Below are 27,206 nucleotides of genomic sequence, written 5' to 3'. Positions count from 1 at the left end.
ATTCAAGGTTTAAAAAGGCTTCTAAAGTTTGTAATTTTCCCTTTAAAATGCCAGACTTGATTTGCCCTAACGGAAAATGTATCAACCCCTACAATAAATGTTCATTAATTATAATCCACATAATAATTCACATTTCCTGTTGCTGCAGGATTATTTTTTCCTGCTATAGCAAACTGTCTCAAATTAAGATCCAACATCTGTAAAGGGTGCTGGGTGGGTGCGTGGACTGGTTTTAACCTGCTAACTGCTGTAATAGATTGACAGAGAGAAAATGACTTGCACCTTGGCGAGCAATTTGTTTGGCTTGTGCTCCTTACCTTGACGGCTGTATCTATCTTCACAGGGGGACGGGATACATCAGATCAGAGAAGCGCTGAAGATCTTAGCCGAGAGGGTTTTAATCCTCGAGACTATGATCGGTATTCATGGTGAGTAGGAGGCCTGAGGTAGCAGGGTCAGCTTTAGGCAGGGGTCAGACAAGGCTGGGTGTCACCCCACACTCCTCCACTTCTGGGAAGTGGGACAGGGGGTATGGCCAGAGGCAGACAGCCCCAGGACCAGGCCTGGTGTGTCCGCTCCCCACCCCTCACCCAGTCCCCTTGTCACTGTTCTCTGATAGGACATTAGTTTGAAGATGTTCCAAGACTTGCAGGCAGACCTGGAGCTTCTGGCTCGCAGGGTGACACTGCTGGAGGCTATCATCTGGCCAGGTAACGCTGGTAACCATCCTCACCTCCAGGTCACACTAGTCACTAGTACATTATCTACTGGATCAGGCATACAGGGATCATATGAAAAATTATATTTTATGTCTGTTTTTATTTAAGAGTTGTTGCTGTAACTCACATTAGTAGGCACCTACTAGTACATGTTTATTAATTCACTAAATAGGTGATGCAACTCAAAGATTTAGACATGTCTAGATCACTTTCATAGCTAGGCACATCATAATGACGAATATCTCATATGGCAACATCATATAAGTGCTTTATTATATGTAATAATGTGCTCTATTAACTAAGTATTTTATATTGATGTCTCATATGTATGCATAGGGTAGCATGGCCCCAACTCTTTGTTTCTTCAACAGAGCCTGATTTAGGGTCTGGAGATGGTCCATTCGGGACTGCATCCCCAGGTGGTTTCTACAGGGATAAGCGGGCAGGATCCGAACCCTATCGGCTCGTCTCCCCTCCTCTGTCCTCAGACACTAAGGTTCAGGGGAAGTAGCATCGCTCCCTGCTGCATCTCTGAGGATCACAGTCTGGGTTTAACCACCCCCTCCCTTAGGTCTCTCTGGCACTCTACTGATCCAGACCTTATCTGATACCTTATCCGATACCCTCTGTGGGCTGTACCATCAGACGAAAGGTGGGGGACACCTCAGGGAAGCTCCACTGGTGCTCCGGAGTCTGCCCACCTCCATTGGGAACCAGTACCAGCCACCTTTACCCCAACATACACCTCCACGTAGACCCATGGCTCCCCCTGTGTCCCATCCCCATGGCTACAGCTAGGAAATATTTCAAGAAAATATCCTATAGGCCTCTGGAAAACATGCAAAGGTTCTCATAAGATACAAGGAAAACCAATATTAAAAAGCTTGATATGTTTAATGGTGCTCATTCATCTGAAAACAATTCTGGACTATAAGGGTCATTGCAGGATAGGATAAATTACGGTAAATTAAAGGAGGAATTAAGTGTGAAAGAAAAGAGACTGGCTCTGAGAATTTGTTTGGACTGTAACAATGTTGGGAATCTGAGGTTTACTTATTTAAATATATTGAGCATGTACAGACTGCAAGGCACACGTACACAAAAAAACCTCTTCCTCTTATATTCCTTTTGTTTCTATAATATTGTTTTACTCCTTGCTATGTAGTGCACTATAAAGATGAAGACATGACACACCTTTCCTATTGAGATGTCAGTTAGTAGTGCCATGTTATGAAAAGCCAAGCATATCAGTGTACAGTATTTGTCTTGGTGTCTTAACCACCCCTTTAAATCAAACAAACCCGCAAGAGATTTTATTGTATTTATTTTATTCACATTCTATTGTAGATTTGTTGGTGCACAACAAATGCAGTTATGTGCTACCAGTTTCTACACTTTCTACATTCTTAGACAGTATTTGTTCTCAACAACAGTGCCGGAATACAAAACTCATACCCTTATAGCTAAGTATCTCCTTTATCAAAACTGATATGTGATCAAATTCCTGCATTTATTTCAAACCCCAAACTGCAGCTCCTGCATAAACTGTCAGTAGTAAGACACCTCACTTATTTTAAACTCACAAGCTAAAGCAATGACATCTCTAAGAATCCCCCACTCATGGGTCAGGTGTATCTTTCTCCTACAGCAGCTTCAGTCCTACGCACACACACCACACAGTAGGAGTACAGGACCTGTTGATGGAACTTGAATACATTTTTGTGTAACGTTGTACCACTATTACATTCTTATACTTAGACTGATTTCTCTGTCACAGTAAAAAAAAAAAAACTGCTTCCTTGATAATTTTTTCTTTATCTTATAATAAAAATGTTGTGAATTATTTAAAAAAAAGATAAATAGAAGCTTACTGTTTTGTATGCTGATATACAGTACGTAACGTTATATGTATTTTCCATTTTGGGCATATTTGAAATTGCTTGCTAATGTGTTATTGTGCTAAAATAATCTTCTAGATGGTTGTTATAATAAATAATTGTTTTGTTTTTTTAACAGGCCAACTGTCCTTTTTTTCATAATGACATTTATTTGGGTACTCGTCTTTTCCTTTTAGCCCACAGGGTACATTTTAACACAAGTTCAGCTCAGCAAAACTCAAGCAAATTCCAATATCATGATGCTAAATCACACCTTCTGTTCCAAGGTCCAGTTGGCCACCATATGCTGATCTGACAGGCCTCAGATAATTCTTGGTGGCAGGGGGCTCTTCCCTTTGGATGTCATCACAGCCTCCTCCCCAACTCTGTCATCAATGAGCAGGGAGATGGCACCATCTAGCTGTCTAGTTGCAGCCAGCGCCACCACAGCTTTATCTGTAGGAAACCCCATCTTCTCCAATTGCTGAAGCCTGAGAGGGAAAAATTACTTAAAGAAAATACATATACAGTACCAGTCAAAAGTTTGGACACACCTACTCATTCGAGAGTTTTACTATTTTTTTTATAAACTATTTTCTACATTGTAGAATAATAGTGAAGAGATCAGAACTATGAAATAACACATATGGAATCATGTAGTAACCAAAAAAGTGTTAAACAAATCAAAATATATTTTATATTTGAGATTCTTCTAAGTAGCCACCCTTTGCCTTGATGACAGCTTTGCACACTCTTGGCATTCTCTCAACCAGCTTCATGAGGTAGTCACCTGGAATGAATTTAAATTAACAGGTTTGCCTTGTTAAAAGTTAATTTGTGGAATTTCTTTCCTTCTTAATGCGTTTGAGCCAATCAGTTGTGTTGTGACAAGCTAGGGGTGGTATACAGAAGATAGCCCTATTTGGTAAAAGACCAAGTCCATATTATGGCAAGAACAGCTTAAATAAGCAAAGACAAATGACAGTACATCAATACTTTAAGACATGAAGGTCAGTCAATCCGGAAAATGTCAAGAACTTGAAAGTTTCTTCAAGTGCAGTCGCAAAAACCATCAAGCGCTATGATGAAACTGGCTCTCATGAGGACCGCCACAGGAAAGGAAGACACAGAGTTACCTCTGTTGCAGAGGATAAATTCATTAGAGTTAACTGCACCTCAGATTGCAACCCAAATAATTGCTTCACAGAGTTCAAGTAACAGATACATCTCAACATCAACTGTTCAGAGGAGACTGTATGAATCAGGCCTTCATGGTTGAATTGCTGCAAAGAAACCACTACTAAAGGACACCAATAAGAAGAAGAGACTTGCTTGGGCCAAGAAACACGAGACCGGTGGAAATCTGTCCTTTGGTCTGATGAGTCCAAATTTGAGATTTTTGATTCCAACCGCCATGACTTTGTGAGACGCAGAGTAGGTGAACGGATGATCTCCGCATATGTGGTTCCCACCGTGAAGCATGGAGGAGGAGGTGTGATGGTGCTTTGCTGGTGACACTGTCTGTGATTTATTTAGAATTCAAGGCACACTTAACCAGCATGGCTATCACAGCATTCTGCAGCGATATACCATCCCATCTGGTTTGCGCTTAGTGGGACAATCATTTGTTTTTCAACAGGACAATACCCCAAAACACACCTCCAGGCTGTGTAAGGGCTATTTGACCAAGGAGAGTGATGGAGTGTTGCATCAGATGACCTGGCCTCCACAATCACCCAAAGTCAACCCAATTGAGATGGTTTGGGATGAGTTGGACCGCAGAGGGAAGGAAAAGCAGCCAACAAGTGCTCAGCATGGGAGAACTCCTTCAAGACTGTTGGAAAAGCATTCCTCATGAAGCCGGTTGAGAGAATGCCAAGAGCGTGCAAAGCTGTCATCAAGGCAAAGGGTGGCTTCTTTGAAGAATCTCAAATATAAAATATATTTTAATTTGTTTAACACGTTTTTGGTTACTACATGATTCCATATGTGTTATTTCATAGTTTTCATGTCTTCACTATTATTCTACAATGTACAAATAAAGAAAAACCCTGGAATGAGTAGGTGTGTCCAAACTTTTGACTGGTACTGTATGTTTTTACTCACAAATTATTTTCTTTGATGAGCCAGTCATATTTGATCAAAGCTTGCTTTTGGGCGGAATCAAAATTAAGCATTATATGACAAATTACTCTAATAACATATAGTACATACACTGAGTGTAAAAAACATTGCTCTTTCCATGACATAGACTGACCAGGTGAATCCAGGTGAAAGCTATGATACCCTTATTGATGTCACTTGTTAAATCGACTTTAATCAGTGTAGACGAAGGGGAGGAGACAGGTTAAAGAAGGATTTTTAAGTCTTGAGAAATGGATTGTGTAAGACAAAATATTGAAGTGCCTTTGAACGGGGTATGGTAGTAGGTGACAGGCGAACCGGTTTGAGTGTGTCAAGAACTGCAACACTGCTGGGTTTTTCACACTCAACAGTTTCCCGTGTGTTTCAAGAATGGTCCACCACCCAATGGACATCCAGCCAACTTGACACAACTGTGTGAAGCATTGGAGTCAACATGGGCCAGCATCCCTGTGGAATGCTTTCAGCACCTTGTAGAGTCCATGCCCCGACAAATTGAGGCTGTTGTGAGGGCAAAAGGGGGTGCAACTCAATATTAGGAAGGTGTTCCTAATGTTTTGTACACTCAGTGTATAGGCAAAATATGCTCTTCCATACTAGTAAATGCCCTAGTAAACCTGACTGACCTCAGAAAGGACACTGAGGACTTTGGCACCTCCACTTTGGTCCCTGGTTCCTCAGGAGCATCCTGTAAGGAGGCCAATATCCCTGCCCTCAGCATCTGCTCCTCCAATAACTGGGCCTCTGACTCTGCTGCAGACCCGTCCAGCAGCCAATGAGGAACAGACGCTAACCAAGGTTGTGGGTTCACGGGTGAAAAGTCCTCCATGGGGGTTCTGTTAGAGGGAGCTACCTGAGGGAATGGCCCAGATCTGTAATAAACAACAAAGTCTTGTGACAATACTCATATGACAATACTCATATTATTATTTATATTTGTATTGTTTTATTTCACTTTGTCCTGCATTGTTGAAGCTCGAAGCTCAAGAATTTCACTGTACACTGTAATTACATCTGCAACCCTGTACATGTGACTATTAAACTCTCTAATCTAATCTCACTCATGCCACCAACTCTGCCATTCCCAGTATAGGTAGTAGTAAATCAGACTTCAAGAAACTCCTGTAACTTATTAGTTGTTCTCACCTCTGTGAGGTGTTATAGGTGGGAAGCCTGAGCCTTGAATAGTAAGGAACATAGGCCCAAGCAGGAAGGAAGTTGAAAATCCCAATATTCTCTATTTTCTGCAAAACCCCAATAAAGGATGGACGATCTTTAAACAAAGTTAAGGTACATAATCACAGAATGTAAAAGATATGGCAGAGACAATGGGGTCAAAAACACTTTCCAATAATTTGTTGTATTTTTTGGCAGAGAAGGATACAGTTGTGTCCTATCAGTATGGCACAGAAGTGGAGCAGGCCCGGTGTGCTTGGGAGCAACACCAGACTGAGGAGTAAGAGCAGCCAGGGCAGGAACCAAACTGGTACACATCTGAGCAGCTTCCTCTGGGTCACCTGACGACACTGGGCTGTAAACAGAGCCAGTTGGGTGGCGGAGGAACCACAAACACGACTAGCCTCATCCCCACTGATAAAGAGTAGGATGGCATACAGTGGAGGCAGGAGAGCTATGGAGAGGAGTGAGAGGGCAAGGAAAGCCACTGTGCCCCAGCGTCGCTCCTGGCATGGTCCAAGCAACAGCAGGAGAACTGCGTTGTAGAGAAGAGAGGGCAGCTCCTCATGACTAAAGGCATAGAGTGACAGATCTGTGTGTGAGAGAGGGAAGGTTACGTTCTATTTTCTATTTAGGGGTAACAAATCAAATTCCATACCTGCTTTACTCTAGGTGTGTCTGGCAGATTACCTACCTCGGCACCCTGGGAACTGTCCACCTGGGCCTAAACTCAGACTGGCTGGAATACCACCAAGCCACATCAGTACCATCAGAGTTAACAGAAACGTTGTTCCAAGAAAGAATCCCGGACGATTCGATCCAAACCAAAACCATATTGAGCAAATTCGGTCAACCATTGTAGCTCATTTACTAGTGCTTGTCGTAGAAGCACTGTAGTAAGCTCTCTAATCAAACAGTTTCCCCATTCAAAAGATATTCAGGACAGACAGCTCATGCTACGAAGTTCTAATCTGTTTCATGGCAAATAAAGACAATGGCATATATTTGACTTGGATATTTGTAAATATGACAAAGCCATCTTTGCTTTATAACTGACAATATTCAAAATAAGATAGCTACAACGACGTATCAGAAAGTGAGAATGATAGCAGAGAGATGATTCCCACTTCTCCCAGGGTCGAAAGATGTACAATTAGTGTCAGTTAGTTCAGTGGCATTCAGTGTTGTTTTTCGTGTTAAAATTCCTAAATCATGAATACTCAAGTATTTTCTTAGCCGATTGAAAATGTCCCACTTTGCAATGTATCGACACTTCCTGTTTACGTTCTTGGACGAGTTCATTCACAATTACCTTAACGTACTAAATTAATTAATATATTTAGTCATAGTCAACCGAGTTATTGTAATTGACTACATACGGAACATATTTTTGGGGGGTTTCTGTAATTATGTGATTCATAAAATATTTCTGCACTCTGATTTTAGTAAGTTTGTTGTCCCCCACGGAAATATGGTGTATGCCAGAGACACAGATAGAACCATATCTCAGTGGATTACCACAGCCACAAAGTCATAAACCCCGCCTATTTCTACAATTTATTTTATTAAAATCAGATTTTAAACCTAACCCTAACCTTAACCACACTGCTAAACTAATGCCTAACCCTAACCTTGAATTAAGACCAAAAAGCAATTTTTTGTTTTCATAACTTTTTTCGATATAGACAATTTTGACTTTGTGGCTGTGGTAGCTAGTGACAACCTTGTAGTCAGTCCTAAAAACCGGAAATGTGTGACCTCTGGTTCGTTCAGCCATTCCTATTTGGAAAATGAATGGGGAAAGAATCGGTTGGGTTGCAAAGAATAGGGTTTTGGCATAAACGCCGAAAATAAGGACTGTTAACACAGGCTTAGGAGATCTTATAAGTTTTGTTCTATGAGATAAAATCAGTCAGTTAACATTACCATTACAACAAAATAATCGTTCAAAATTCACAAAAAGTGACCTTTGCTGATAAAGATTATAGCATAGAACAAAATGTAGGGTGAGTATTGCTAGAGGTGAAATAGTAAGTAAAATGACATAGGGTTCTGAGGTAAATAATGTTATAAAAAACGAAGAAAGGATATTCAGTGTCTCATTACAACATATTTTGTAATGGGATGTAATTGTAAATCAAAATGACTGTAAATGGTTTTCTTACTACGCTCACCTTTTTAGAATATTGACATTTTGACAGTGTCCCAGTATGCCAATCGCCTACAGTCAAACTGGGACACCCTGTTACTGTCAAACTGGGACACTCCTCTAGGCCATTTTAATGTCTAAGGCACTGCATCGCAGTGCTAGCTGTGCCACTAGAGATCCTGGTTCTAATCCAGGCTCTGTCGTAGCCGGCCGCGACCGGGAGACCCATGGGGTGGCGCACAATTGGCCCAGGGTAGGGGAGGGAATGGCCGGCAGGGATGTAGCTCAGTTGGTAGAGCATGGCGTTTGCAACGGCAGAGTTGTGGGTTCGATTCCCACGGGGGGCCAGTATAAAAAAAAAAAACGATATATGCACTCACTAACTGTAAGTCGCTCTGGATAAGAGCGTCTGCTAAATGACTAAAATGTAATGCGGTAAAAATATTTTGGGGGATTATGAAATACATGTTTTCTTAACAGAAATCCATTTTCTAAATAGGATAAAAAATTTAATTTCCTTTTCCTCAAATCTGCTATCAGCTAGCTTGCTAGAAAATGCTAGCATAGCTGCATTTTACTTATAAAGATATTACCCCACCAACATAAAAAAATCCCCCTGTATATAGCCTCATTATTGTTATTTGATTGTGTTATTTTTTTATTATTTAGTAAATATTTTCTTAACTCTATTTTCTTAAAACTGCATTGTTGGTTAAGGGCTTGTAAGTACGCATTTCACGGTAAGGTTACACCTGTTGTATTCAGCGCACGTGACAAATAAAATGTGATTTGATTTTGATTCATAACCATACAGGTAGGTAGGTATATGATAACTAAAAACATTTATTTTGCTGTATTTGACTCTGGTGACAATACAATTGTTGGGGTAAGGAGTTTCTGGTTTCATTCTACAAAATGTCCATTAGAGTGTATTGTTGAGAATGTTGAGCTGATAGGCCTAGATGAAGTTAATTTTGTTGTATTTATAGGCTATACAATTACATATAGGTTACATCATATAATTATAATCAAGTATGATAATAATGATAATAATAATAAATGATCATTCTTAATGTTCCACCAAAATACATAAAGAATGTTTTAATAGATAATTTAAGTTTATCATTAAAATATTGAGATTCCTCATATCCTCTAAAATGTATCCTTCTTTACAATAAAGAATTAAGAGTCCCACTTTGCCATCAAGGTGTCCCAATTTGCCAGTATCGACTTTAAAAAATGTGGTCTCAGGAAAATGTGTGTTTGTAGAAGAGTCCTCCATCCTGTTATTAATATTTATTTTTTATTTTTTATAGTTTAGTACAGTTCTTACGTTATTTAGAATGGTATCATGTTGGGGGTTAAGATAATGGGATGATTCTGTAAGGGGATTCTGTAAGGTGTTCCGGAAAAATAATTTTCAGAAAGTGGACCACTTTACCAATACTCACTATATAAGATATCCTAAGCCTGTGTTTACCATGGTATTTTTGGCGATTATCCAAAAACCCTACAAAAACTCAATTAATTTACCCATAGGCTTTGTCCAACGAACAATGGTGGAGTTGGTGCGTTCTTATTATAGGAGATATGCCGCGTTCAAAACAACTGGGAACGCGGAAATCTCCGACTTCCGACTTCAGTGCGTTCAAAACAAATGGTCATCCAACTCGGAATTCCAACTCGGAATTCCAACTTGGGAACTCGGGCCTCTTTTAGAGCTACGACTTTCCGACCTGAAAATCACTGACCTTATGAGTTGATCTCGTATTTTTCAGAGTTCACAGTTGTTTGGAATGCGGCATTATGCAAAAAAGTTTCTTGGCAGTTTCTTGGCAATAGTCTTCATTTCTCAGAACAAGAATAGACTGACGAGTTTCAGAAGAAAGTTATTTGTTTCTGGCCATTTTGAGCCTGTAATCGAACCCACAATTGCTGATGCTCCAGATACTCAACTAGTCTCAAGAAGGCCAGTTTTATTGCTTCTTTAATCAGCACAACAGTTTTCAGCTGTGCTAACATAATTGCAAAAGGGTTTTCTAATGTTCAATTGGCTTTTTAAAATGATAAACTTGGATTAGCAAACACAACGTGCCATTGGAACACAGGACTGATGGTTGCTGATAATGGGCCTCTGTATGCCTATGTAGATATTCCATTCAAAATCAGCCGTTTCCAGCTACAATAACCATTTACAACATTAACAATGTCTACACTGTATTTCTGATCAATTTGATGTTATTTTAATGGACAAAAAAATTGCTTTTCTTTAGAAAACAAGGACATTTCTAAGTGACCCAAAACTTTTGAACAGTAGTGTACATGTAGTTAGGGGTAAAGTGACTATGCATAGATAATAAACAGCAAGTAGCAGCAGCGTAAAAAAAGGGGGGGTCAATGCAAATAGTCCGGGTAGCCATTTGATTAGCTGTTCAGCAGGCTTATGGCTTGGGGGTAGAAGTTGTTAAGAAACCTTTTGGACCTAGACTTGGCGCTCCGGTACCGCTTGCCGTGTGGTAGCATAGAGAACACTATGACTAGGGTGGCTGGAGTCTTTGGCAATTTTTTGTCGTGGTCAAATGTTTTGAGAATGTCACAAGTATTGGTCTTCAAAGTTTGCTGCTTCAGTGTTTTTAGATATTTTTGTCAGATGTTACTATGGTATACTGAAGTATAATTACAAACATTCCATAAGTGTCAAAGGCTTTTATTGGCAATTACATTAAGTTTATGCAAAGAGTCAATATTTGCAGTGTTGACCCAGGGCCACATCCTGACTGATGGCAGCCCATTCTTGCATAATCAATGCTTGGAGTTTGTGAGTTTTTCTTTGTCCACCCACCTATTGAGGATTGACCACAAGTTCTCAATGGGATTAAGGTCTGGGGAGTTTCCTGGCCATGGACCCAAAATGTTGATGTTTTGTTCCCAGAGCCACTTAGTTATCACTTTTGCCTTATGGCAAGGTGCTCCATCATACTGGAAAAGGCATTGTTCGTCACCAAACTGTTCTTGGATGGTTGGGAGAAGTTGCTCTCAGATTTTTTTTTCTCTCTGAGGCAAAATTGTGAGTGAGCCCACTCCCTTGGCTGAGAAACAACCCCACACGTGAATGGTCTCAGGATGCTTTACTGTTGGCATGACACAGGACTGATGGTAGCGCTCACCTTGTCTTCTCCGGACAAGCTTTTTTCCAGATGCCCCAAACAATCGGAAAGGGGATTCATCAGAGAAAATGACTTTACCCCAGTCCTCATCCGTCCAATCCCTGTACCTTTTGCAGAATATCAGTCTGTCCCTGATGTTTTTCCTGGAGAGAAGTGGCTTCTTTGCTGCCCTTCTTGACACCAGGCCATCCTCCAAAAGTCTTCGCCTCACTGTGCGTGCAGATGCACTCACACCTGCCTGCTGCCATTCCTGAGCAAGCTCTGCAATGGTGGTGGCCCGATCCCGCAGCTGAATCAACTTTAGGAGACGGTCCTGGCGCTTGCTGGACTTTCTTGGGCACCCTGAAGCCTTCTTCACAACAATTGAACCTCTCTCCTTGAAGTTCTTGATGATCCGATAAATGGTTGATTTAGGTGCAATCTTACTAGCAGCAATATCCTTGCCTGTGAGGCACTTTTTGTGGAAAGCAATGATGACGGCACGTGTTTCCTTGCAGGTAACCATGGTTAACAGAGGAAGAACAATGATTTCAAGCACCACCCTTCTTTTAAAGCTTCCAGTCTGTTATTCTAACTCAATCAGCATGACAGAGTGATCTCCAGCCTTGTCCTCGTCAACACTCTCACCTGTGTTAACGAGAAAATCACTGACATGATGTCAGCTGGTCCTTTTGTGGCAGGGCTGAAATGCAGTGGAAATGTTTTTCTTGGATTAAGTTCATTTTAATTGCAATTCATCTGATCACTCTTCATAACATTCTGGAGTAAATGCAAATTGCCATCATAAAAACTGAGGCAGCAGACTTTGTGAAAATTAATATTTATGTCATTCTCAAAACTTTTGACCACGACTGTAGAGGTCCTGTATGGCAGGAAGCTTGGCCCCAGTGATGTACTGGGCCGTACGCACAACCCTCTGTAGCGCCTTGCGGTCAGAGGCTGAGCAGTTGCCATACCAGGCGGGGATGCAACCAGTCAGGATGCTCTCGATGGTGTAGCTGTATAACTTTTTGAGGATCTGAGGACCCATGCCAAATCTTTTCAGTCTCCTGAGGGGGAATAGGCGTTGTCGTGCCCTCTTCACGACTGTCTTGGTGTGTTTGGACCATGATAGTTTGTTGGTGTTGTGGACACCAAGGAACTTGAAGCTCTCAACCTGCTCCAATACAGCCCCATCGATGAGAATGGAGGCCTGCTCCGCCCTCCTTTTCCTGTAGTCCACGATCATCTCCTTTGTCTTGATCACGTTGAGGGCGAACTATTAGAATTTTAGCAACCGGAGCGGTTTCTGCAAATTGCGTCTTTAAGGTAACGGTTAAGGCTAGGTAAGTGTTATTGTTATGGTTAAGGTTACGGTTTAGGGTAGGGACATCCCAAGGATCCAGAATAGCGCTTACCGAAAATCTTTGCCAGAGACGCTCATCTATTCGTTTACGCGCATGCACCATTATCTAACCAAACGGTATAGAAAAAATATGTATGTATTAAGGATTTAGGCAAATGTTATTAATCAGTGATTTAAATATTTTTCAATCTTGAAATACACGTGCAAATGTTATTAATCAGTGACAGATATTTCGCGCTACGTGATATTCACTTCCGGACTTGGAGAGCGCTCAAAGCGTTGTAGAACGCCCCTCTGAAAAACGGGGCGTGGTTTTGGCTTAACTGGGTTGGGAAAAAGAACAACGAGACTAAACGAAGAAACGAAGATGGCGTCAGCTCCTGGTGGGTTTCGGTCACGGTCTTTTATTTTCTAATTTTGCACGAATCCATTAGCTATTGTTGCATATCGAAAGAAAGTAAATGTATTTCTGCATAGTTACATCAATTTTATAATCCAATATTCTAGTCTAATGCGAACGTTTAAATATGTACAGTAGTCGGTAGCTAGCTACTAAGCTAGCTAGTAGTAGTAGCTAGCCATCCAAATTGACCCGTTTGGGGAATTGACCAGTTTTCTATAGTAGCTAGCTTAGCTAGAATTTAGGGCAGTAGGCCCTAACTAGCCACGATGCCGCGCCGAGGGGTGTAAATTCACCACGCACGTATATCTGCTTTGTTAATTCGTGCCTGTGTGTATGCATTTCCGTTGGTCATGCGGCCTTGCTAATCTAGCCACACATCGTTGTTTCTTTGTCTGCAAATTGAAACGTGTGGCTAGTTAAACCACAAAAAGTTAACTAACATGAGCCAGCTAACGTTAACTACCGTAGTTATGCACGCAAAGGCGGGGATGTCCCCCACAACACAACGTCGGCAAACAACGGCCTCTAGTCGGACCTTACTTAAGAGTGAATAGCAGGAATGCTTTGTATTTTTTCAAGGTCTGTTGAACTTGAAATACTTTCCATTGTGTGCCATGGTTGGCAATGCCAAAGGTTTACACAATATTATTGTCGAGTGAACATGAGCAGTTGCTTCTCATGAGTCCAAAACTGAATGTGATACTAGGACTGTTTTTGAAAGTTAGGCCTAGACTAGTCATTTATTTTGTCATTTTCTTTTAAAGATTACAGTTCCTACAACCAGGCCAGTGCCCAGCAGGGGTAAGTCTTTCTACATGTGTTTTGTGCTACCAGGACGAGTGTTTGTGTAATTAGACACCAACATCAGAGATGAGTACTGAATGAATGCTCTTGTGTCTCTGCAGGTATGGATCCTATGCTGCTCAGCCCTCACAGGCCTATGGACAATCTGCCCAGGTGAGTGTTATTAGAAGTCCATTTATAAATTACTCAAACTGGAATAATGGTCAGTGACCCACATTATGCCCTGATCTCATGACATGTTTACATACAGCTTGACCTAAAGCACAGGAAACTTTTATTTATTTTTATTTATTTCACCTTTTATTTAACCAGGTAAGCCAGTTGAGAACAAGTTCTCATTTACAACTGCGACCTTGCCAAGATAAAGCAAAGCAGTGCGATTTAAAAACAACAACACAGTTGCATATGGGGGTAAACAAAACATAAAGTCAAAAATACCACAGAAAATATATATACAGTGTGTGCAGATGTAGCAAGTTATGGAGGTAAGGCAATAAATAGGCCATAGTGCAAAATAATTACAATTAGTATTAACACTGGAATGATAGATGTGCAAATAGAGATACTGGGTTGCAAAATAAATAACAATATGGGGATGAGGTAGTTGGGTGGGCTAATTTCAGAAGGGCTGTGAACAGGTGCAGTGTAAGGTAAGGTGCTCTGACAACTGATGCTTAAAGTTAGTGAGGGAGATGAGTCTCCAGCTTCAGAGATTTTTGCAGTTCTTGTCTGCTTTCACAAGGTACTTATTCTTCTATAGACTAATATCTTATGGCCTTCTGTATTTCAGCAGGGTTATAGCCAGCAAGCATATGGGTCCTATGCCCAACCAGCTGCAGCTGAGACCGGTTACCCTCAGGCAGCACCCTCTGCTGGCGGCTATGCACAGCAGCAGTATGGTTCCTCCTATGGGCAACCAGCATCAGGTCAGTTCAGAGGGACCAAAATGTTTGGCCAACTGTATTTTTTGGGGAAGGGAGTGAGAATTCTCCATCAAATGCCTCTAACCATTCACCATGTGTAATGTGAACATTTTCTCCTCTATTGCTATCACGTTCCAGCTGGGAATAAAACAGGTTTGACACAATTCCTTTTTTTCATGCATCTCCATCCATTTCATGACATTTAGGCAAAGTCTTCAATGGCTTGATGGATTGATCCATATAATATACAGTATTTAGAATCCTATGTAGTTAGTAGACTAGTTGAACCCGGGACATGCTACATTTCTTTCTCATCGTATGTACTCATCCTGAATCATGATTGTAACAGACATGTTAGTGATACAAGACGATAGTCCCTTCATAATATTATTAATCTAACAATATCTAACACTTATTCTAATACTTTTAATCACACAATGGTATTCTTCTTTGCCATAATATTCTTCATCAGTTTTCCTCCAGAGTGGTATAGAGTAATCCAAATAAGCAACCGATTGCTTCGTTCATTTGTGTAGTTCAGCCTCTGGTCTAAAATCCCAACAGTGTGTACCTGGAATTATCCATCTAAACCTTTTTTTTGGTTTTAGTTAAACCATCTCCTCTTTTGTCCACAGCTGGGTACCCTGCTGCCCAGCCCAGTGCCCATGGCTACTCCCAGCCCGCTGCGGGCTATGGAGCCAGTGGATATGAAAGTGCTGCTGCTGCTGCTCCCGCTGCCTCTCAGCCATCCTATGCGTCCCAGCCAGGCTATGCAGCCCAGTCTGCCTACGCTGGCTACAGCCAGCAGCCTGCCTCCACTGCACCTCAGAGGTAGGCTAACTAGTGGTACATGAGGGGTACTAGTGTTACATTAGGACATGAGGGGTACACTACAAAGCAGGATCAAGGAGTTAGCCAGCTAACTTGCCTATTTGTATAACTTTTTATTTTGTAGAAAGGTAAGCTTGAAATGGGCATGGTCTAATTTGATTTAACAAACTAAAATGCGTATCTAAGTTGAGCTATTTTTGATAATCATAAAATCAATAGTTATTTCTGGTTGCTTATCAAAGTTAGCTGGCTAACTCATTGATTTGGCTTTGTAGTATATCCGTCTGGGTGTAATGGAGGTAGTGATGCAGTGAATGTTACACAATATTTTGTTGATAGTTTATTTTCAGTAGTAGACAAGTTGCAGCTGTCAACCTATAAGAACCATCTACTGTGTAGAGAGAGTTGTGTAGCACTCTTTGACTCGTTCAATCCCTGCCTGTCCCTAATCACTTTAGTTACAGTGCCAGCAGCCAGCCCGCTGGCTACAGCCAGAGCAGCTACTCCCAGCCAGGTGGATATGCCGCGCCGCAGAGTGGGTACCAGGCCCAGCAGGGAGGCTATGGGCAGCAGCAGAGTGGATACCAGCAGCAGCCCCCACCGCAGCAACAGACTCCTGCTGCGGGCTATCCCCCTCAGGCCTCGGGCTCCTATGGGCAGCCTGCAGCCAGCCAGTATGGACAACAGAGTGGACCTCAAAGTGGTTACAACCAGTCAAGCCATTACAGTAAGAGCAGCAGTCTCCTGTTATTTTAACACCTACACCATCATTGCAATATGCCTACCTACTAGTTATAGTCATGTGATGTTCCCTCCTTTTCCCCTAACCTTGTTGTTATGCTATTCTGTAGATAACTATGGACAGGAGGGCAGAGGCAGCTCTGGCTATTCTGGCTCTGAGCCTGCTGGGTTCCCAGGGTCAGGGGAGAGCCGTGGGCCTCCCAGGGATGGCTATGACAGGGGCGGCATGATGCACGGTGGCCGGGGCCGTGGGGGCATGGGCCGTGGAGGCATGGGGTAAGTGACTCTCCTTATTGCTTAATTTAACCTCCATCCACTCTCACAAGTGCTGCGTCCAGGCTGAGCAGGGCTGAGTCTGAAGTTTCCCTAAAACATAAGTGGGTCCCGAGTTATAACCCTACAAAAGGATAACAGACATCTAACTTATTAGTGGGGAAAGTCAAACTGTTGTTCACTTTCGTGTAAAATTTAAAGATCTAATGCCTACCTAAAAGTTAAATCAAGGGACCCTCCATGAATGGGTACTAACTCTCAGCCCTGCCATAGTGGCCAAAGGTAAGAAGGGAATATGTTTTCATGAATCAAAGAGCTGGGACTGACGTGTGAACAGAGAGCTGGACTTCTAAACTATTCAATCAGATATCCTTTGTTGCTGTACCGCAGCAACACAGATGTATATCATCCATAGCATTGATTATGGTCCATCTATTCACAAGGCTTCACAGGGTCACTGCTGCAGGTTTCAATCATTAGGTGGGCTCACCTCACCTTTTTAAATGATTGCTTTGAGGTTAATTACATTTTTAAGATGGTTTAAGAAGGTACCATTTTCATGGGTGTTTAATCCGTCCTCTGGTTTTCCTTTTAAAAAGCTGACCCAGGAGGTACACTTTGAGTATGCACTATGGAAGTTTAGTTAACTGATAACCTCACATTTTGGCTTGTGTTGACTATTGTTTATATAAAGGTATTATTTCAGATTCATCAATGACTTGCCTCATGAAACCACAAAATAATCTTTAAGCTAGCAAACCTTTGCAATAAAAGACAAGCTTTTTTCTCATTGATATTGAGAGGTGTGCCCCTTTCTGTCCAATTAGGTAATTTGGCCATTTAGGGGACCCTTTTTGGCTCACGACCCCCCCTGGGGCCGAACTTTTAAAATAACTTGTTGTTTAATAAGCAAGATGCATTGATTGCTTATACCAACACAATTTTTTTTCATATTAAGTTGAGGTCGATGCACGTTTGAGTTTTTTTCTGGAAACCCAATGAAGTACATTTCTTCAGGGCACATCCATGCAGAACTAAAGTTATCCCCCTTATAGGTTGTTGGTACCGTACTTGCCACCTGTAGCCTTTCATGTTTGGTTAAAGCTTTCTGGGCATTATGATAGGACCTCTAGAGTTTGAGTCAAGGTTGATTCCATTTGAGTATCAGACAGCTCAAGGTAATATCCCTGTAACAATAAAAAAAGGGTTGTTCACTAGGTCACACCAGACTCCTATCATGTTCAATTGTGTTTTGCCCATAGGCTTATATTACATTAATAGGTTATTCAGTACATGGCTGTGTGTTTGCCCTAAAATGATCATCAAAGTAAATAATACTGCTCTGCCAACAGCACAATATTTCATTAATTACATTTCTTAGCCTCAATTAGATAGTTATTGAATTAGTCCTGTTTTTAAAGTTGAAAGTATATCGCAACCCTAGCTCTCAGTTGACATTGCTTAAAGTAGTCAAATGTAGCATTTGTCATACATATGTAACTCATGCATGCATTTACTTTCATACAGGATAGCATTTTGGGCAAAATGTTTTGGGACTGGTTTCCCAGACTCCGATTAAGCCTAGTCTCCTGAAAAGAATGCTGGGAATGCTTTTTACTCTTTGGACTAGGCTTAATCTGTGTCTGGAAAACCACCCCCTTATGTGTGTGTTTTTGAAATGTGGTTTGGATTACAAATGTTTTGTTTAATCAAATGAACAACTTTTTTTAACATGCTTTGTCACATTTACGCTACAGGTAACACAGTGAGAGCCATGTAAACCCAGCTATATTCTATTAAGTACCTGTACTCAATAAAGCCAGCATCTTAAACAACAAAGGGGTTAAACCACAGAGATTCGGGTTCTGCCTTAAATCCAAGAGATGAGGATTGTGGTGTCTAAAGCGTGCTGGGAAACTCTAAAATTATTATTATACTATACAAATGTAACTTATTACTTTTACCTCTGAACATTGTAACTTGGTCAAATTAAATTCTGTATTTATTAGAATTGTGTAACTTCAATTCGTCTTTGTAAAATAATGTACATGGATGGTGTTTTTTTGTTTGTTTCAATTTCAAAGGTGACTATCACCTGTTTGTAATATTTCAGATCCACTGCATTTGACAATTTAAAATCATTTTTCTTTACTTTACTTGTATAGCTGTTTGCTTCAACTGTAAAGTGGACATAATGCTCTAGAGCCTTCCACATATTTAAATGTAAGTTCTCTCGTCAGCATTGCATTATCTTCAGGCTAGACATTTAGCCTTTTTGTCTACATATGGAATGCATCTGAAATCATTTTCCTTTGTAACAAATACCTGGGATTCTGTCCCATATTTCCCAAACGTAACTGAGATTTAACACCCCTTGGCTAGCTCCAAACTAGCCAGTATCTGCTATCGAATGCTGTCATTAAGAAGCCATTTAGTAAAGGAATCATGCCACGTAGTTGCTGTTAATACCTTAATTCCCAATTAACTGGATTGCATAGACTGTAAAGGCATGTTGGGGGTTGTTAAATGAGCTAGTCAGAACTGTGTCCGTCAACCTCACCAAACGAGCCACGAGGCTCCAAACATGGAAGTGGCTGTTAAAAGGGAAATCGACTTCATATCTCCATTTATTCCCCCATAGCGTCGCCGGAGACAGAGGTGGCTTCAATAAGCCTGGTGGTAAGTTAACGAGTATTACACTGGCTAGTCCACTCCAGACCTTTACCTATTAGAGCATGTACGCTCTGAGCATTTACCTAAGCCCTTACATTACATTGGTGTGTGTAGCGTTTTTTGGGTAGCCAAATATGTGTATATATACATACATGCATACATACATGTGACTATTAGGATGGATGGAAATAGAGGGGGATCCAGTTTAAATGTCTGAGACAACTGTTTGGAAAGGGGTACTTTTAACTCATTTTGGTTCATCACTCACTGCTTAAGGTAACCTTGAAAAGCAAGGTACTCTTATTTTACAATGACAAGTTAATGACAAATAACTGCTGCTAAGAAACGTGTCTGGTTTTGAAAAATGGTTTTGCATTTACAATTTCATGGAGCCAAACCCCTGGTATTTTTTGGAACTATCTGTGGTGTCATAAGAACTTTTCTTATGGCACACATTTTTATATACGAAAGGGTCAGGTTTTATTTTACATCATTATCAATATACACTCAGTTGCCAGTTTATTAGCTACACCCATCTAGTACTGGGTCGGACCCCCCTTTGCCTCCAGAAATACCTGAATTCTTCGGGGCATGGAAACGTTGCTCAGTTGGTATCAAGGGACCTAACGTGTGCCAGGAAAACATTCCCCACACCATTGACACCAGGCAGGATGGGGCCATGGACTCATGCTGATTACACCAAATCCTGACTCTGCCATCAGCATGATGCAACAGGAACTGGGTTTCGTCAGACCTGGCAATGTTTTTCCACTCCTCAATTGTCCAGTTTTGGGGATGGCGTACCCACTGGAGAAGCTTCTTGTTTTTAGCTGATGGGAGTGGAACCCTGGTGTGGTCGTCTGTTGCAATAGCCCAACCGTGGCAAGGACCGACTAGTTGTGTGTTCTGAGATGCCTTTCTGCACACCACTGTTGTATTGCACCGTTATTTGCGGCCCGCCTGTTAGCTTGCATGATTCTTGCCATTCTCCTTCGACCTCAACGAGCTGTTTTCGCCACAGGACTGCCGCCAACAATGTTTTTTGTTTGTCACACCATTCTCGGTAAACCCTAGACATTGTCGTGCGTGAAAAGCCCAGTATGCCGGCCGTTTCTGCGATACTGGAACCGGTGCACGTGGCACCTATGATCATACCAGGCTCAAAGTCTCTTAGGTCACTCGTTTTGCCCATTCTAACGTTCCATCGAACAGTAACTGAATGTTTCAATGCCTGTCTGCTTGCTTTATATAGCAAGCTACGGCCATGTGACTCACTGTCTGTAGGAGCAAACCATTTTCGTGAACGGGGTGGACTCCTAATAAACTGGTCACTGAGTGTATCTTCCACTTAAGAGGGGAAACATGGTTTACCACAAAGTACCATTTTCAATTTTCCAAAATGTCTGACACCTGTGTTTTGGAGGAGTGTGTCTGGGTTATCACTTCAAATTCTCTTCAGCAGTGGACTTGAGTGGCACAAACTGACTTTTCTTTGCCTTTTTCTCTCCCTTGCCTAATGGACAACAGGACCCATGAACAATGGGGCGGAGCGTGACATGGGTAAGTAGACACTAACTGACCATCACAGAACCTTTCAGCATTTATCTTACTGATTTGGCAGTATTGCATCCACCTGAAATCCTTTTGTTGCATTGATCTTGAAGTGGCTTCGCCTAATGGATTATGCTATGAATCTGACATGACAGTGTAATGGCTGTGTTCAGGCTTGTTTTTAACAGTAGTTCTTTCTGTTCAGGGCGCCCTGAGGAGCAGGATGACTCTGAGAACAGCACCATCTACATCACAGGACTCACGGAAAGCGCAACTCTGGAGGAGATGGCGATTTTCTTCAAACACCCTGGACCTATAAGGGTGAGGATATGCTCTGAAACTAAATAATTTAAACCTGTATTAGGTCTAATGCATTCCAGTGTTTCCACTGTATTCATCTAGCAGCGGTGCACCGCAACTGCTAAATTCTTGCCACAAACATTTGTTTTTAAAATTCCAAATTGTTTGCATAGTCAACTTACACACACTTACCCCACCAGACATGCCACCAGGGTTCTTTTCAAAGTCCCCAGGTCCAGAACAAATTCAAGGAAATGTATCGTATTATACAGAGCCATGAGTGCATGGAACTCCCTTCCATCTTATATAGCGCTAGGAAACAGCAAACCTGGTTTCAAAAAACAAATAGAGCAACACATCACGGCACAACGCCTCTCCCCCATACTTGTGTGTATGTACTGACGTACTGTATGTGTACAGTATGCACACTACATGTTCATGTTTTTAAACATATGTGAAGTCTTTTGTCTGTAATGTCATTTTTTGTGTTCAGACCCCAGTAAGACTAGCTGTCGGCTAATGGGGATCCTAATAAATGAAAACCACACCCACATTTTTTCATTTAAAAAGTAATAATTTGGTATGGAAAACCACTCGGTGTAAACTACAATGACGAAACCCAGACAATGTATGTAGAAAAGATAATACACTTGTTTATATACACACACACAACCAGTCAAAAGTTTGGACACCTACTCAAGGGTTTTTCTTTATTTGTACTATTTTCTACATTGTAGAATAATAGTGAAGACATCACACCTGAAATAACACCTATGGAAACATGTAGTAACCAAAAAAGTGCTAAACAAATCAAAATATATTTGAGATTCTTCAAATAGCCACCCTTTACCTTGATGACAGCTTTGCACACTCTTGGCATTCTCATTGTCCTGTTGAAAAATAAATTATAGTCCCAATAAGCCCAAACCAGATGGGATGGCGTATCGCTGTGGTAGCCATGCTGGTTGTGTGCCTTGAATTCTAAATAAATCACAGACAGTGTCACCAGCAAAGCACCCCCACACCATAACACCTCCGCAATGCTTTACACATGCGGAGATCATCCGTTCACCCACACTGCATCTTACAAAGACAGAGGTTGGAACCAAAAATCTAATTTGGACTCATCAGACCAAAGGACAAATGCCCACCGGTCTAATGTCCATTGCTTGTGTTTCTTGGCCCATGCAGGTCTCTTTTTCTTATTGGTGTGGTTTCTTTGCAGCAATTTGACCATGAAGGCCTGATTCACGCAGTCCCCTCTGAACAGTTGAAGTTGATGTGTCTGTGGCTTGAACTCTGAAGCATTTATTTGGGCTGCAATTTCTGAGGCTGCTAACTAATAAATGTATCCTCTGCAGTAGAGGTAACTCTGGGTCTTCCATTCCTGTGGCTGTGAGAGCCAGTTTCGTCATAGCGCTGGATGGTTTTCGCGACTGCACTCTTAATGTTCCGTATTGACTGACCTTCATGTCTTAAAGTAATGGACTGTCGTTTCTCTTTGCTTATTTGAACTGTTCTTGCCATAATATGGACTTAGCCCTATTTGGTAATATACCATCTTCTGTATACACAATACAACTGATTGGCTCAAACGCATTAAGAAGGAAAGAAATTCCACAAATTAACTTTTTAAGGCACACCAGTTAATTGAAATGCATTCCAGGTAACTACCTCATGAAGCTGGTTGAGAGAATTCCTAGAGTGTGCAGCGGGTGGCTATTTGAAGAATCTCAAATATAAAATATATTTTGATTTAATAGTTTTTGGTTACTACATTATTCCATATGTGTTATTTCATAGTTTTGGTCTTCCCTATTATTCTACAATGTAAAAAGAAAGAAAAACCCTTGAATCTGTAGGTGTGTCCAAACGTTTGACAGGTATTGTGTGTATGTATGTATGTATATATATATATATGTATGTGTGTGTATATATATATATATATATTGCTCAAAAAAATAAAGGGAACACTTAAACAACACAATGTAACTCCAAGTCAATCACACTTCTGTGAAATCAAACTGTCCACTTAGGAAGCAACACTGATTGACAATACATTTCACATGCTGTTGTGCAAATGGAATAGACAACAGGTGGAAATTATAGGCAATTAGCAAGACACCCCCAATAAAGGACTGGTTTTGCAGTTGGTGACCACAGACCACTTCTCAGTTCCTATGCTTCCTGGCTGATGTTTTGGTCACTTTTGAATGCTGGCGGTGCTTTCACTCTAGTGGTAGCATGAGATGGAGTCTACAACCCACACAAGTGGCTCAGGTAGTGCAGCTCATCCAGGATGGCACATCAATGCGAGCTGTGGCAAGGTTTGCTGTGTCTGTCAGCGTAGTGTCCAGAGCATGGAGGCGCTACCAGGAGACAGGCCAGTACATCAGGAGACGTGGAGGAGGCCGTAGGAGGGCAACAACCCAGCAGCAGGACCGCTACCTCCGCCTTTGTGCAAGGAGGAGCAGGAGGAGCACTGACAGAGCCCTGCAAAATGACCTCCAGCAGGCCACAAATGTGCATGTGTCTGCTCAAACGGTCAGAAACAGACTCCATGAGGGTGGTATGAGGGCCTGACGTCCACAGGTGGGGGTTGTGCTTACAGCCCAACACCGTGCAGGATGTTTGGCATTTGCCAGAGAACACCAGGATTGGCAAATTCGCCACTGGCGCCCTGTACTCTTCACAGATGAAACAGGTTCACACTGAGCACACGTGACAGAGTCTGGAGACGCCGTGGAGAACGTTCTGCTGCCTGCAACATCCTCCAGCATCGGTGGGTCAGTCATGGTGTGGGGTGGCATTTCTTTGGGGGGCCGCACAGCCCTCCATGTGCTCGCCAGAGGTAGCCTGACTGCCATTAGTTACCGAGATGACATCCTCAGACCCCTTGTGAGACCATATGCTGGTGCGGTTGGCCCTGGGTTCCTCCTAATGCAAGACAATGCTAGACCTCATGTGGCTGGAGTGTGTCAGCAGTTCCTGCAAGAGGAAGGCATTGATGCTATGGACTGGCCCGCCCGTTCCCCAGACCTGAATCCAATTGAGCACATCTGGGACATGTCTCGCTCCATCCACCAACGCCACGTTGCACCACAGACTGTCCAGGAGTTGTAGGGCTCATCAGGAGCATGCCCAGGCGTTGTAGGGAGGTCATACAGACACGTGGAGGCCACACACACTACTGAGCCTCATTTTGACTTGTTTTAAGGACATTACATCAAAGTTGGATCAGCCTGTAGTGTGGTTTTCCACTTTTAATTTTGAGTGTGACTCCAAATCCAGACCTCCATGGGTTGATACATTTGATTTCCATTGATAATTGTGATTTTTGTCAGCACATTCAACTATGTAAAGAAAAAAGTATTTAATAAGATTATTTCATTCATTCATATCTAGGATGTGTTATTTTAGTGTTCCCTTAATTTATATGTATATATGTATGAATTCTTTTATTAATTTAAAAAAAAAAAACTAGAAATCATCAAAATAAATGACAGCCAGGGAGAAGCAAAAAATTCAGAAAAAAATGAATTTAGGATTATTTTGGACATGTCTGGATTACTGACGCAAGGTACATGCCCAGGGGCCCTGATTTGGGGTCCCCATTTGATGTTATAATATTTAAGCAAAATGCGTAGAATTGCAGGAAATTAGCTTTCACACTACAAAATTCTCTCAGCTCCATGGAAAAATGTATAGAATTGCAGGAAATTGTCTGAGTAACAGCACACTTTTTTTTTCTCTGCTGCCAATTCCGGACAGATTCAACCCCTTTTGCGACCGTTTCCACCACGGCATAAATAAATAGGGGAAACACTGCATTCCTTTAGTCTTTCCCAAATAATGCTTTTATTTAGGGCCAGTGCTAATCTCTTGTATTCTCATTTAATTGGAGGTTTGAACAGTTTTAGAAATGCTATCAAAAATTGGCAACTGCATATAGCTGTCAACGGTGTGGTAGTTTGACCTTTGAGTGATTTTTAATTCCTGTTATTGTTCAGATGAACCGGAGGTTGGGCAAGCCTGCCATCAACATCTACACAGACAATGATTCAGGGAAGCCTAAGGGAGACGCCACTCTGTCCTACGAGGAGCCCCTCTGTGCCAAAGCTGCTGTGGAGTTCTTTGATGGTTGGTGTCACTCGCCCTTTTAAACCTGCATCAGCCTACTCTCTGATGCTACCCTTGAACTGTCCAGATTAATGCATAAATGCACTTTAGAATACAAGAAATGACCAGTAACTCACTTCTCTCTCCATTTTTATTTATTCCTGTTTCCTTCTGTTCATGATCTCCACAGGGAAAGAGTACCAGGGCAAGAGGCTGAAGGTGTCCATGGCTCGCCGTAAGCCCATGATGGGTGGGATGAGAGGGGGCATGCCCATGAGGGGTGACATGATGGGCCGTGGAGGACCTGGAGGTAAATGTACAACTGTTTCTTTGTGAGACTTACATTTTCAATTTTGAACAAGAAAGTATAAGTTGTCCGACATTGCCATGACCATGAAGTGAAATATTGAAACAACCGCTGGTGTGTGTGTTATTAGGCATGATGGGCCGTGGAGGAGAGCGTGGAGGTTTTGTCCCACGAGGGGGACCACGTGGCATGGGCAGAGGTGGGCCAGGGGGCCCAGGTGGCAACATACAGCAGAGAGCTGGAGACTGGGAGTGCCCCAGCCAGTAAGTACCTCTCAAGAAAAAGGGTTTTCCCTTTCCCCTTTTAAAAATTAACTTTCCCGTTTTTTTTGTGTGTAACACGTACTGACTGAATGGTTGTCCTTCTCAGGGGCTGTGGCAACCAGAACTTTTCCTGGAGGATGGAGTGTAACCAGTGCAAAGCTCCCAAACCAGAGGGCTTTGGGCCCCCTTCAGGTATGGCTCTCACCGGCACAGCAGCACTATTATCAGGGCCTGGTTCATAACTCTAGACAGGAATCATTATAACAAAGTGTTATTTGAGCAACAAGGGCTGATTTACCTTCCCTATTTCACATATTTTAATGCTTGAAATGTAAACAGCCAAATCAAACAAACAGGTTTATCACCTTGACTTCGGGGTCCATGCTTAGCGGTTGTACTTGATTAGTGTCAACTCTGGGGGAAACATGAAATCATCCATGTGCAGCAGTCGGCTTACTGTAATGGAAAGCTTTGGCATTGGAGGGGCTTGTTCTGTGTTCACTTGGAATGCCACTTGTGTTTCCCTCCCTGTGAAGTACTCCATGATATGAAGTTCAAAGTAGTCTTTGACGTTTGGACTTTCCTGGTACTATCATTACCAGCAGCCCAAATTATATCACAGCGATCTACACTGTAGCATATGATGTATGTCTACAATAGTCTGTGGTGGCAAGGTTAACTGGGCCTTGTGTGGTTTTGTTCAGGTGGTGAGCGAGGCAGGGGTGGCATGGGGATGCGTGGGGGCAGAGGGATGGACCGTGGCGGACCAGGAGGGCCCGGTGGTCCTGGAGGCTTCCGTGGAGGATGGGGAGGTGATCGTGGCGGTGGCTTCAGAGGGCGTGGTGGAATGGACCGAGGGGGATTCCGAGGGGGTAGCAGGGGAGGACCACCGATGGACAGAGGAAGAGGAATGGGGAGAGGAGGAATGGGAGGGCCCCCAGGCAAGATGGATATGAGGTAAGGGGATATGTTGGACTGCTTTCATCATACTCAAATATTATTTGCTTACTTAATGTATGTTCGTTAGACACTAAATTACTGTTTTTCCTCTCATAGGGACCATCGCCAGGAACGCAGAGACCGACCCTACTGAAAGAAAGCAATTAAAATGTTCGCTCTGATGCAGGATTTGATTTTTTTAAATGAAATTTTTAATTTATGATTCCATATTATAAATGGTTATAGAACTGCTTTTGAAATACTCTGGTGCAGTTTCATTCAAGTCGTAGTTAAACGTTTTATGTTTTTTAGTTTTGTTTACCCGTGGTTCATTTATTGACTTGTGCAAGTTTATTTTTGCATTTCTTAGATGTACAGACTGATTTTTGGACAGTGTATTGTAAAACATGACACGTTTCTTTTAAAATTGTAATTGCTTCTCCTTCCCACAGTTGTGTAATGATCAATTTTGAAAATAAAATTTCCACTCCGATTTGATGCTAA

The 27,206-nt window shown here is 41.9% G+C and overlaps 3 protein-coding genes across 5 annotated transcripts in view; 2 read left to right on the top strand and 1 right to left on the bottom strand.

Annotated features, from left to right (window-relative positions):
* emid1 (EMI domain containing 1) overlaps positions 1-2,732 on the top strand; it is a 93,316-nt gene extending 90,584 nt beyond the window's left edge. For both annotated transcript variants that reach the window (XM_084181415.1, XM_084181414.1), the window contains 2 exons: positions 344-428; positions 1,091-2,732. In XM_084181415.1, the coding sequence (XP_084037541.1) occupies positions 344-428; positions 1,091-1,230 (225 nt within the window). In that variant the 3' untranslated portion in view covers positions 1,231-2,732. The remainder of the gene's footprint in view (positions 1-343; positions 429-1,090) is intronic.
* Positions 2,733-2,839: 107 nt separating this feature from the next.
* On the bottom strand, positions 2,840-7,196 carry rhbdd3 (rhomboid domain containing 3). Its single transcript, XM_084181416.1, has 5 exons — positions 6,609-7,196; positions 6,123-6,506; positions 5,885-6,011; positions 5,365-5,610; positions 2,840-3,087 (listed from the first exon to the last, which is right to left on the bottom strand). Exons 1-5 carry the CDS (start codon positions 6,769-6,771, stop codon positions 2,919-2,921), a joined length of 1,089 nt encoding a protein of 362 aa, XP_084037542.1. The 5' UTR covers positions 6,772-7,196; the 3' UTR covers positions 2,840-2,918.
* Positions 7,197-12,902: 5,706 nt separating this feature from the next.
* Positions 12,903-27,206, top strand: ewsr1b (EWS RNA-binding protein 1b). Of its 2 annotated transcripts, none has more exons than XM_084181060.1 (16): positions 12,903-12,958; positions 13,743-13,779; positions 13,884-13,935; positions 14,573-14,708; positions 15,341-15,536; positions 16,001-16,263; positions 16,388-16,553; positions 19,192-19,229; positions 20,751-20,783; positions 20,980-21,095; positions 25,085-25,214; positions 25,384-25,503; positions 25,631-25,763; positions 25,870-25,955; positions 26,468-26,720; positions 26,820-27,206. In XM_084181060.1, the coding sequence occupies exons 1-16, from the start codon at positions 12,943-12,945 to the stop codon at positions 26,854-26,856; spliced, it is 1,812 nt and encodes a 603-aa protein (XP_084037186.1). In that variant the 5' UTR covers positions 12,903-12,942; the 3' UTR covers positions 26,857-27,206. The 2 variants fall into 2 exon arrangements, with proteins under 2 accessions (XP_084037186.1, XP_084037185.1); XM_084181059.1 differs by having other exon boundaries at positions 15,995-16,263.

The sequence above is a fragment of the Coregonus lavaretus genome, assembly GCF_964263955.1.
Source record: "Coregonus lavaretus genome assembly, chromosome: 17".
NCBI classification, from domain to species: Eukaryota; Metazoa; Chordata; class Actinopteri; order Salmoniformes; family Salmonidae; genus Coregonus; species Coregonus lavaretus.
Note: the sequence above shows the minus strand (reverse complement) of the source record. Positions and strands in the feature narration are given on the sequence as shown.